We start from the raw sequence: 13,026 nt of genomic DNA, 5'->3' as shown, positions 1-13,026 counted from the left end.
CACACACTGCAGGAGGGATTTTGGCCCACTCCTCCACACAGATCTTCTCTACACTGTAAAAAATGACTGTGATTTTAACGGTAAAAAACTGTGAAAAAGCTACGGTAAAAACCTGTTAAATGGTTAACGGTAAGTTCCCCTAATATATATGGTGAAAAACTGTAATAGACATTTCAGACAATTTTACGGTGAAATACCACTTTTGGAAGTGAAAAAGAATGTAAAATTTACAGGGAAAAACCGTAAATTGACGTTCCCAGAATTCCCTGCGTTGCATTTCAAATTTTGTTTGAATTTGATGTTTTTTCTTTGAAATAACTAGGTTTATTCTTAGTTTTTTCTTATCAGTTATGTTTATTAGGGTTGTATGTTACATCTAATGTTGTTAAATTAATGATTATTGCATATTTCAGTTTAATGAGTCTCACCATGATGGTGTTTAGTGCTTGTGTGAATGACACTGTGCACCTTCTATATATGTTATTATTTAAAAGCTGCTTGTGATGGGCTTTGGTTCATCATGTGACTCTCTCATCACCATCTGCATTTGGTGTTTATCAGTGTATTTCAAAAGTACAAAACAGATTTCAGTATTTCAATAGGTTGTTATATTAACATTATATCAGTTTACGGTATTTAACTGAAATTACGGTATTTAACTGTAAATTTAAGTTAAAACCTAAAACGTTCCTACCGTATATTTTACGGTATAATTCTGGTAACCACAGCTGCCGGTTTTTTACCGTAAATTTTACGGAATTTTTTTTACAGTGTAGATCAGTCAGGTTTCTGGCTTTGAGCTCCCTCCAAAGATTCTCTATTCGGTCTGGCCACGCCAGAACCTTGATATGCTTCTTACAGAGCCACTCCTTGGTTATCCTGGCTGTGTGCTTCGGGTTATTGTCATGTTGGAAGACCCAGCCTCGACCCATCTTCAATGCTCTAACTGAGGGAAGGAGGTTGTTCCCCAAAATCTCGCAATACATGGCCCCGGTCATCCTCTCCTTAATACAGTGCAGTCGCCCTGTCCCATGTGCAGAAAAACACCCCAAAGATGATGCTACCACCCCATGCTTCACAGTAGGGATGGTGTTCTTGGGATGGTACTCATCATTCTTCTTCCTCCAAACACGTTTAGTGGAATTATGACCAAAAGTTCTATTTTGGTCTCATCTGACCACATGACTTTCTCCCATGACTCCTCTGGATCATCCAAATGGTCATTGGCAAACTTAAGTCGGGCCTGGACATGTGCTGGTTTAAGCAGGGGAACCTTCCGTGCCATGCATGATTTCAAACCATGACGCCTTAGTGTATTACCAACAGTAACCTTGGAAACGGTGGTCCCAGCTCTTTTCAGGTCATTGACCAGCTCCTCCTGTAGTTCTGGGCTGATTTCTCACCTTTCTTAGGATCATTGAGACCCCACGAGGTGAGATCTTGCATGGAGCCCCAGTCCGAGGGAGATTGACAGTCATGTTTAGCTTCTTCCATTTTCTAATGATTGCTCCAACAGTGGACCTTTTTCACCAAGCTGCTTGGCAATTTCCCGTAGCCCTTTCCAGCCTTGTGGAGGTGTACAATTTGTCTCTAGTGTCTTTGGACAGCTCTTTGGTCTTGGCCATGTTAGTAGTTGGATTCTTACTGATTGTATGGGGTGGACAGGTGTCTTTATGCAGCTAACGACCTCAAACAGGTGCATCTAATTTAGGATAATAAATGGAGTGGAGGTGGACATTTTAAAGGCAGACTAACAGGTCTTTGAGGGTCAGAATTCTAGCTGATAGACAGGTGTTCAAATACTTATTTGCAGCTGTATCATACAAATAAATAGTTAAAAAATCATACATTGTGATTTCTGGATTTTTTTTTTTAGATTATGTCTCTCACAGTGGACATGCACCTACGATGACAATTTCAGACCCCTCCATGATTTCTAAGTGGGAGAACTTGCAAAATAGCAGGGTGTTCAAATACTTATTTTCCTCACTGTATATATATGTGTGTGTGTGTGTACCTGTTTTTCTATTCTGGTGGGGACTTAAACCTGAATACACACAGACTCATGGGGACTCATGTCATGGTGGGGATCTAAATTGAGGTCCCCACGGTTAAACAAGTTAATAAATCACACAGAATTAAGTTGTTTGAAAATCTAAAAATGCCTGTAGTTTCCTGTAAGGGGTAGGTTTAGGTGTAGGGTTGGTGTAGGGCAATAGAATATACAGTCTGTACAGTAGAAGAAGCATTACGCCTATGGAGAGTCCCCACAAGGATAGCAAACCAGACATGAGTGTGTGTGTGTGTGTGTGTGTGTATATATATATATATATATATATATATATATATATATATATATATATATATATATATATATATATATATATATATTTAACTAATATTTATATATATAATATGTACACACACAATAAAACATACATTTCAGAATTTAATTTTATGACATCACCCTTTTACTTTACTGCACCTAACTCCTCGGAAGTTTTGTTGTTGTTGTTGTTGTTGGTAGATGCTTTTCTGCAGGATGTTGAACTGTTTGTATTCGAGCGCCATCTAGTGGACAGAAGGCGCAAAGATAACCACCACATATACATCAGCAAATAATACACATTTCACTACAAGTGGGTCCCGCGTCATTTATTGCTCAAATGATGGGTATTTACACATTTAACATGTTTTAAATGTGTACAGGAGCACAGACAAAGACAAGGACAGATATAATTATCTGTTACACATATATTATGAAATCTAAAATGGAGACAAAAGCAATAGGCTATAACACATAGGCCGCCTAGGACACAACAAAATAACAGCATAAGGACAACAGCAGAAAACAGGATGCATTGCACATGCCAAACACCAAACAGGGAGTCCGACTCCATGCGGAAAACACCCTCTGGCCTCTCATGACACGCAGCTCCTGCTACTGCTGATCACAATCACACAAACAAAGCTGACTGTTATCACATTACACAGAGTCAGGAGACGAAGACAGCATTGACATAAGAACAAGTGTGTTATTCACACACAGATCACATTCAAATAAATACTGTGTTCACAATGAAACAAAACAGCTTGTAGCATCTTTAAGGAACTTAATCTAAAAAGCAGATAAAGCAGCTTTCTCATGTGATCAGAACTAAACATCAGAGGGACGTACAGCCATTCACGAGTATCTCTATGTGTTATATCAACTGAAGTAAATTACCACTGTTAAATTAACCATTATCATGTAGGCAATCATAATCTGAACCCCCATTAAATATGTAAAATATTAAATAAGTAATGTCATTAAACTTTCAGTTATGTTAAAATATATATGTGTGTGTGTGTGTGTCTGTGTGTATATATATATATATATATATATATAAACATTGATTCATCCAGTAATGATACAAGCCAATCTTGAGTGTGTCACTGAATCATTCCATTCATAAATTCCATGAGATTTTGTTTAGTTATCTAATATTTTTTCTTCAGAATTGTGAGAGAACTACAACCTTCATTTAAAAAAATAAATAAATAATAATAATAAAATAAATTATCCAGAATCGTGAAGCTCTATTTTGCACACAAACAGCTCTTAATCAAGTCCAGTTTTTATGTAGCTGGCTGATTTTTGTTCATGGTATTCAACAGCAATTAAATGTTTTGCTACAAAGAGACACATCTAAATGTTTGACTTTTTTTAAGCACATTGGGATTCGAAACTGGGAATCGATAAGAATCAGAATCAAAATTGGGATTGATCAAATTCAAATGATACCCAACCCTATATATACATACTACAGACACACACTGTATATATATATATATATATATATATATATATATATATATATATAATTGCTATATTGTTAATGGAAAAGAAATGGTGCATCCAATAAGCTGAAGTGCTAAACTCACAGAAATATCACCCAAAAGTAACCCTAACCCTTAAAAATGCCACTTCACAATGTGTCGATACATGTAAAAAAAATAAAAATAAAATGCAATATTATAATCTGAAATGCTGCAGCTTGCAGTACAACAATGCAAAAAGATTTTTAATCATTAGTCAACACAAGTGCAGCTATACCCCTTTCATTTCAAGAAAAATAACCGCAAAACAAACAGTTTCATTACATATCTCAGCAGAAGAGGATCAGCCACCTGCTGCTATATTATACTGTGCTTACTGTAGAAAGGGCAAAATAAACAGATCTGGCCACAGCACAACACAACTGCTTAAAATGCTCAATGGCTTGCAAAAATACATTAAGAAAAACAAAATACATATGAGTCCAATCCGCAGGTGAAGAGGAAGCTGAACAAAATGCCTCGCACTCAAAAACAGCATCTGAATTAGATGAGAAGTTACATTTTCAAAATATCCAGCGACCAGATGATTAAGAGCTTCTTTTTAAAATGTGTATTTACAGGCCTTCAGGAACACCTCTAAATCTGCTTCAGAGCCAGCTGTGGGAATAAAGAAAATGTGATGCTTTAGTTTAATTACATATAATTAATTGAAATGGTTACTAGTTATACACAATGCTGTTTTTTTCCCCCTCCAGAACCCACCCATAACTGCTTCTGACTACATATTTTAAAATAGTGTATTATTTATACTACCATTCAAAAGTTTGGTGCACTTTTATTCAGCAAGGATGTATTAGACTGATTGAAAGTGACAGTAAGACTTTTGCATTGTTAGAAAAAAATAAATAAAGTTATATTTCAAATAAATGCTGCTTTTTTTTAAACGTTCTGTTCAGGATTCTAAATTATATTATATATATAACACAGCACAACTGATAATTGATAATAAGAAGAAATTTTTCTTGAGCGGCAATTTAGCATATTAGAATGATTAGACTGGAGTAATGGCTTCTGGATATTCAAGCTTTGCCATCACAGGAATAACAACACATAAAAAATACATTTTAAAATACATTAAAATAGAAAGCAGTTTTTACAGATTTACAGCATATTGATCAAATAAATGCAGCCTTGGGAAGCATAAAATTTAAATTTTATATTATTAATATAAATAATTTATATGATCAAATAATTATATATTATATTATATTATATTATATTATATTATATTATATTATATTATATTATATTATATTATATTATATTATATTATATTATATTATATTATATTATAAACTGTTCTGGTAACATTTTAGTGGTTTAAATATTTAATTAATATTTGAATGCTTTTTACTAAATATTCGAATTATATATTTAAAAAAATAAGTGTGTTATATATACAGTGGTGGCCAAAATTGTTAGAACACTACACTGTAAAAAAAAAAAAAAAAAAAAATGTTGAGTGAAAATTTTTTCTCAACTTATTTTTGTGGGAGATTCTCAAATTTTTGTTGTATAAACTTGAAACGACAAGTTGAGAAAACTCAAAAATCCGCTGAAGCTGGGTACCTTAAAATTTTAAGTTGGCTCAATTTTTTTTTTTTTTTACTGTGTAGTATTTCACCAGCTAAAAATGGTTTTAAGTCAGTTATTTCTATCTCATGCTGTATCAGTAGGAAATATCAGTTTACATTTTCAAGTATATCAAGTATAGTTCATCCATTTTGCCATTAATTGTAATAATTAGTTTGCACAACAGCGAGTGCTCCACACAGAGATCTGATCTGATCATCATCCAGTCTGTCTGGAATGACACGAAGAAACACAACAAACTGAGACAGACTCAATCCAGAAGAACTGTGGCAACGTCTCCAAGATGCTTCAAGAAACCTACCTGCAAAGCTGTTAAACATTTTAGGCACTTGTATAAAAATGCTTTAAAATGAGGATGCTGTCAAAAATAATGTCATAAATAGATTTTCCTTATCAATTAACTTCTATCAACTAAATTAAATCAACATTTGGTGTGAGCATCCTTTGCGTTTAAAGCTGCTTTTGTTTAGCCTGGTAAAACCAAACTCTGCTACTTCGCTTTGCTTCGTAGACATCTGGAAGGGCATAATTGACAAGCGTTTACTTTCTCGTGGGGGGGCGCTTGTCTGAAGTTTAAAATCAATGGTGTACCTGTAAGCCAATCACATAACGGTTGGTTATGACGCATGTTAATCGCCCGCTCATGTTAATCGAACGACTTTTGCAGATTATGTGAAGTAAATCTACGCATCCACAATTATCGCCTTGTCGGACTTTGGCCTCCCCAGTTTCTCGCTGATGATCGGTAACAGTTGATAAATTAAACTTTTCCCAAAATCTGTCGGGAGTAGGGCCACAACATCACCTCCATTCAAAATGTGAACCAAACACTCTTCTTGTTCGGGCTTCAGTTGGCAAATGCCGGGAATATTCAACAATTCTGTGTTTTTCTGTCAATATGGGGTGCTTTGTGTACATTAATGAGGGAAAAAAAATGAACTTAAATGATTTTAGCAAATGGCTGCAATATAACAAAGAGTGAAAAATTTAAGGGGGTCTGAATACTTTCCGTACCCACTGTATATACACGCACACACACGTGTATCTTTACTTCTATTTCACTGCCTGGTTGTTCATGACAATGTGCAGTTTAATTTCGAGTACATCAGAGTAGCTCACCTTCTGCGCAGCTTCCGCAAACTGCTTGGCCCCGTGCAGCATGTGGCTGGTTTTATCATCGGCCCTCATCAGACGCTCCCCGCGTTCACTCAGAACCTGACTGGCCCTCCGCATTACGTTCCCCATCTTCCTCACCGCCGGAGGAGACGGGCTGCTCCTGCTCCTGCTCCTGGATGCTTTAACGGCTGCTGCTGTGGAAATATTCAGAAACACACATAAGCATCATGTCAAGTTCCAAACATTCTTTTATTTTACACATTTACTGTATAGGTTACTGTCTGCTGCTGCTCTGGAACATAGCTGCTGGTCTAGGATCAGTTTTTCAGTTTAATGCTTTACTATTAGTGTGATGGAAAACAAATATTCCAGATCAGCAACTGAAAGAGTGGTTTTAAGATGCATTTTTGGGTCTCTGTTTCTGATCTTTTGATCTAATGTGAAATAAGCTCACTAACTGAACATGAAAGGGGACAACAGAAAATGATAGCAGCAGCTTTCGTTTATGGATTGCCATTATATACACTTAAAAATTCTGCTATGCCATTAACTAATCTCATTAATTGCAAAAAACAGACATGGAAGTCTATGACGAGGGCTGAGGTGTGTGGACTGGTACTCTGCATTTTGCGGCTCCAGGGCCGCTTGGCACCTCTCCCATTCATTACACACCATTCATCCATGATCCGCTGTGAAGGCTGGTGCCACTTCACTCATCTCCGCTCCTCTCCCCCTCCTCAACGCCTGTCTTTGTGTCCCCGCGCATGCCTTCATCAGAACAAAGTGGCCTCTGAACTAATCGGGCCCTCTTTGCAATGGAACCATTCTCTGGTGCTGCCGAGCGATCTATCAGAGCACTACAAACAACCTCCCGCCGACAAAGCGCCCTCTCTTCCTGCCTGGACCCTGACTGATGTGACCCACACAACGACACAGACAGGGAAGGATGGAAATGAACGCAACTGCCTAAAAGATGCATTTCTAATACACTGCCCAGGGGTCAATGACATTATGTTCCTTTCTTTTTTCTAATAATTTATTTTAAAAAATTAATTGAAACTGCAATTCATATATTTTGGATACACCTCTTCAATGACGAGCATGTTTATTTTTTTATTTTATTTTATTTATTTTTAATTAATTTGTTTGATTTATTTATATAGTAAGAATATATAATTTGAGTAAGAATTAAATATGAGTAAGAATAAGTATTATTATTATTATTATTAGGAAAAATATAAAAAATTCTTGAAAACAAATGATTATTAGAAGAAAGTAAGCATTCTTGAAAATATTTAAAAATATCAAGAATAGAAGTGACTGAGTGAAGTAGTGATTATTATTATTATTAATAAATTATTATTATTATTATTATTATGCATTGAGATTAAAATTTATATATTCCTGAAAACAAATCCTTAATTAATAATAATAATAATAATAATGTTCTGTATACCAAGTCGCACCAACATGCAAATAATTAAACAATTTTCTAAATAAAACCTGAATAATTTATGTTAAAATGTTTTATAAAATTTTATAAAAATATTATTCTTATTTTTTATTATTTTATTAAAAAAATGAATTAATTGATTAAAAGGCATCCTTTTTTTTTTCTTTTTTTTTTTACATGATTTCAAGGTACTAAAAATAATCTGTTTTCTTGATGTTTACACCATCATTCAATTGGAACATTTGTTTAAAAATGATATAAATGTTTGTTTTTTTTCAAAACCATATGACACCAATTTGATCACAATGAATTTGGAAAACAAACAAACACACACACACACACACACACACACACACACACACACTCCTACTAACCTTCTCGCTGAGACCGACCCTGGTTTGCTGTCATACTGTTCTTCATTCTGTTCAAAAAAATCTTGCAGCGGTAGATAACCATATTAACAGAACAAGCATCTGCAATATGGAAAAGAAAGAAAGAAAGCAGGGCTTTGTTTTGTTATAGTTCTCAGGTTCTCCATTCATATTCTTTCTGCAAAGAGGTCAATACAGTGATCTGTCTCTCTCAGCCCGCTCACCTCCCATTAGCTTCTGCTGACAGTTGACAAAGCTAGTTTGGCTTGAAGCTCCAGGGCTCTTCTTGTTCTCCGGAGCTCCTGGTGTCTTCTGGTCTGCAGGGGATGCTGGGTTGGCTTGGGCAAGCTTGGCCTCCCAGTAGTTTTGACTAGCATGGTACAGAACCTGCACAAACATGCATTTCTCTGCAGCTGAGCTGGCCACCCATTGATCGGTGGTGCGGTCGAACACTAGGTCGAACTCAGGAGTGTCCTGAAAATATGCATTCAGTCAGAATAACGGACTATACTGGAAAATAAAAGCTGCATTAAGAAGGACGGTCACCTTATCGGGGTTGATGCCATTGACCTGCCGCAGCTGCTCCACGGACCACTGAGACCTTTTAGTAAGCTGTCTTGTGCCTCGATACCTCTTAACTTTAGTGATGAGGACTTGAGCTGGCCTGCTGTTAGTAACTACATGGAAACAATGACGTCTCCATCAAACTTCAAGAACATCTGACTGCTCGACAAACGATTAAACTAGTAACTAGTTTAGATACTTCGAGTTTATGAAGACACACATTACCTGACAGGCAGAGGTAGGTTAAGTAGTCCCTCTTGCCACCTGCTTTGAGGAAGGACAGTCCTTTCCTCTTCGTCCTCCTCCTCACCTCAATGGCTACCAGTAACTTTTCATCTCTTGGGACAAAGATCTCACGGCTGATGGCTGACTGAATGTTCATCTTCAAAATGCCTTGTATAAATGTTTCATTTAAAACATGAACAAAACATATTTTTGTGCCCAACAGGAAATATTGGAACACAGAATTTGAACCAATTAGCATTATAAAAAAATTATTAATTAATTCAACTGATTAATATTTCTCAGTCAAATCAACAGTTTAATATTTACATTTCTGCTGTTTCATATTATATATATATATATATATATATATTAAGGGCTGTCAATCGATTAAAATATTTAATCGTGCTTAATCGCAACTTAAACGCACATTTTTATTTGTTCTAAATGTACCTTAAATTAATACTTTTCAAGTTTTTAATACTCTAATCAACATGGGCATGGATACATATGGATGTTTTATGCAAATGTGTGTTTATTATTATTGAAACCATATCAACATAGAGCATGAAGACTAGACATGTTTCAAAGGTCATAGATGTTTTTTTCAAAGAACTTGTTCATGACTATTAGACACATGAAAAATAAATACCAGGTTCCCATTACTTCTCTTTCTTTGCACTGAGCAATTTACTGACACAAACCTGTTTACATTTTTACACGACAGGGCAGCTCTTCTTCTGAACATGCAAAATGTACATTTATTATTACATTTGTTTGCCTCTCTGTGCCCACATACTGTATTTTGACGCTAAAGGGGTCTGCAAAGTCGCTAAGTCGGCAACACTGTGCATCTCCATTTCTCCAACCACGGGCTGTAGGCCACGAGTCAAACAGAAAATGCGCTGCCTTAATAGCGCGTTAATAAAATTAGTGCCGTTAAAATGTCGCGTTAACTTTGACAGCCCTAATATATATATATATATATATATATATAACTGTAATTTTGAGGAAAAAAAAGAATCATGAAAAAAAGTATCACCATTTCCACAAAATATTAAGCAGCACAACGCTTTCAACACTGATAATAATAAATCTTAGAATTTGAGCCATTATAAAACATAATAAATTAATTCAACTGATTAATATTTCTTGGTCAAATCAATGGTTTAATGTTTACATTTCTGCTGTTTCGTCAATCGTTTTGTGACGACTTATCCCAATTAGTGCGATAACACACAAATATACATATATGCATATATATGTATACACACACGTTTAGAACAAAATAGTTCTGCTGCTGTAATTTAACTTTAAATAACTTTTTTTTTTTTTTTTTTAAGTATCATGGAAAAAAAGTATCAGTTTCCACAAAAATATTAAGCAGCACACCGTTTTCAACACTGATAATAATAATAAATGTTTCTTGAGCAGCAAATGATCATATTAGAATGATTTCTGAAGGATCATGTGACACTGAAGACTGGAGCAATGGAATAAATTACATTTTAAAATATATTAAAATAGAACCCCCAATAATTTGAACAGTATAAAGTTTATATTTTATATAGTAGCCAAGATTAAGTTATGTACATATATTGAAATATTCACTTGAGTAATAAGTGACAACCAGCCCCAGTGTGACCAACAAAGTTAATAGATTTGGTCAAAAAGTCATTTAATATTACATTTTTAAACAACCGAAGTTTGAATGTTAAATGTTTTTATTAAAAAGTTAACACATTTCAAATATAAATGACACGTTAGCTCACTTGTTGCTCTAAAAGTTTCCCAAACACAAAACAACTTTATGAAATCCTAAAACCACACAAATCTTTGAATAAATAGATAAATCAACACACCTTCTGCTTCCTCTTCCTGTAGCTTTCTTCCTCCCTCGAGCCCTGAAGAGCGGTGAGAAGTGTCCAGCAGCCCTGTCTGTGTCTGCGCCTCAAGCCATCTTTATCCCGCATCTGCTGAGAGACTGTTGGGCGTGTGGCAAGCCCCGGAGGAGACCCGCAGGCTGTGAGCTGTATCCTAGTGAGCTGCCTACTGAGAGAGCACTTGAGGGATCATAGACGCGTCTGAGGCAGTTGAGCACAAACATGCTGTCTAGTTTAGCGACTTGTACTTGAGACAGAGCCACGCACACACACACACACACACACACACCGACCGAAAACTGTGATTGGAAGACTTGACACATTTTATCAAGAGCTGAATGAACTGATATGAAACGTGTCTTCATTTAATAGTTGAAACACAGAGGATTATAAGACTGCTGATTTTTTTTTCTTCCCCTGGAAACACTATAAAGAATTATTTAGCATAAATTGTGAATAAATACATAATTCAATGAATAAACGAACGAACAAACAAACAAATATGAATGAATTGATAAATAGGGATTTTTATGCCATTTACAGTATATACATCTAATGAAATAATAAAATATAATACAATATGTAGGCCTATGCAGTATCGTTTATATATATATATATATTTTTTTTTTAAAGAAGGCTATCTTAAGAAGGCTGCATTTCTTTGATCAAAAATACAGTGAACAGTAATATTGAAAATAATAGCCTATAATGTAAAAAATAATAATAAATAAAATAAAAAATAAAAACTTATAAATAACTTATTTTTAATATATTTTAAAATGTAATGTGACGGCAAAACTGAATGTTTACCAGCCATTACTTCAATCTTCATTGTGGAGTTATTACATGTGCCTTGCAAAAGTATTCATATCCCTTCATTTTTTTTTTCTCAAGTTTTGTTATGTTGCTGCCTTATGTTAAATTGCTTTTTCCCCACATCATTCTACACTCCGTGCACCATAATGGAAAAGCAAAAAACTGGTTTTTAACATCTTTGCAAATTTATTAAAAATAAAAAACTTAAATGATTCCATTGCATAAGTATTCAAACCTTGGACAGTTGAAATTTAGCTCAGGAGCATTCATATTGCTTGTAATTACACTTCAAGTGAAGTTAACCCATGGAAAATTCAATTGAATGGGTATGATTTAGAAAGGCACATCTAAATAAAAGGTCTAACAGCTGAAAATGCATATCAGAGCAAAAAACCAAGCCCTGAGGTCAAAAGAACTGCATGTAGAGCTCAGCAGGTTTGCGTCAAGCCACACATCTGGGGAAGAGTTCAGAAATAATTCTGCTTCATTGAAGGTTCACAGATTCATGTAGCCTTCATTATCCATAATGGAAGACGTTTGGAACAGCTAGAACTCTTCCTGGCCTCGCCAAACTGAGCAACTGATGGAGCAACTGATTTAATAAATCAATTTTGCACTAGGTACAAAAAATAGTTCCTCTCAGGACCTTAAGGACAAAAATGTCCCCATTAAAACTGATATTTTTAATCGTAGTGCCATTTAACTGTAAAATTATACAATTGTTTGTTAATATGCTTTCATTCTGTTGGCAAGGCTTTAAAAGTAATTTTTTTTAACTATTTTTTTACCAGATGGTGCAATTTTTTCAGGTTTGGTCTATAAAGCAAATACTCACTTTATTCCTGTTTTCTGCTTCTGCATATTATTGAGCCAATTGGATAAATAATGCAGCTATAATTGCATGGGTTTGTTGGTATGGATGTCAGAGTGTGGTTTGCATGTGTGTCATAAAAAAACAGTGTGTGTGTGTGTGCCTGTGTGTTCTTGTAATATTTGAGAGAGAAAAACTCTACTGCAAATCACAAATCCAACCACCTGTGTGCACCAGCGAAGTTTTGCTGGCATCTAATGGGGAAAATTTGGTACTGCGCCCCAAACAAAATCTTACTGAAAGCTCATTTTTTGAGAT

At 35.1% G+C, this 13,026-nt stretch overlaps 1 protein-coding gene across 2 annotated transcripts; it reads right to left on the bottom strand.

The window, feature by feature from the left end:
* Positions 1-2,640: 2,640 nt before the first annotated feature.
* On the bottom strand, positions 2,641-11,217 carry stxbp6l (syntaxin binding protein 6 (amisyn), like). 2 transcript variants are annotated; one of them, XM_058755255.1, is made up of 7 exons: positions 11,061-11,217; positions 9,202-9,369; positions 8,959-9,089; positions 8,637-8,886; positions 8,416-8,514; positions 6,592-6,782; positions 2,641-4,476 (listed from the first exon to the last, which is right to left on the bottom strand). In XM_058755255.1, exons 2-7 carry the CDS (start codon positions 9,356-9,358, stop codon positions 4,456-4,458), a joined length of 849 nt encoding a protein of 282 aa, XP_058611238.1. In that variant the 5' UTR covers positions 9,359-9,369; positions 11,061-11,217; the 3' UTR covers positions 2,641-4,455. The 2 variants fall into 2 exon arrangements, with proteins under 2 accessions (XP_058611238.1, XP_058611239.1); XM_058755256.1 differs by having other exon boundaries at positions 6,592-6,779.
* Positions 11,218-13,026: the final 1,809 nt, after the last annotated feature.

Source organism: Onychostoma macrolepis, chromosome 20 (genome assembly GCF_012432095.1).
Source record: "Onychostoma macrolepis isolate SWU-2019 chromosome 20, ASM1243209v1, whole genome shotgun sequence".
Lineage (NCBI taxonomy): Eukaryota > Metazoa > Chordata > Actinopteri > Cypriniformes > Cyprinidae > Onychostoma > Onychostoma macrolepis.
Note: the sequence above shows the minus strand (reverse complement) of the source record. Positions and strands in the feature narration are given on the sequence as shown.

What these genes read in the sequence shown, in the direction of transcription:
- stxbp6l (XM_058755255.1), bottom strand. Translation starts at nt 9,358, where the DNA reads ATGAACATTCAGTCAGCCATCAGCCGTGAGATCTTTGTCCCAAGAGAT. An exon ending in TCAGCAGAAGCTAATGGGAG is followed by an intron (nt 8,515 to 8,636) that starts GTGAGCGGGCTG and finishes TCCATATTGCAG; the next exon opens with ATGCTTGTTCTGTTAATATG. An exon ending in GGGTCGGTCTCAGCGAGAAG is followed by an intron (nt 6,783 to 8,415) that starts GTTAGTAGGAGT and finishes ATATTTCCACAG; the next exon opens with CAGCAGCCGTTAAAGCATCC.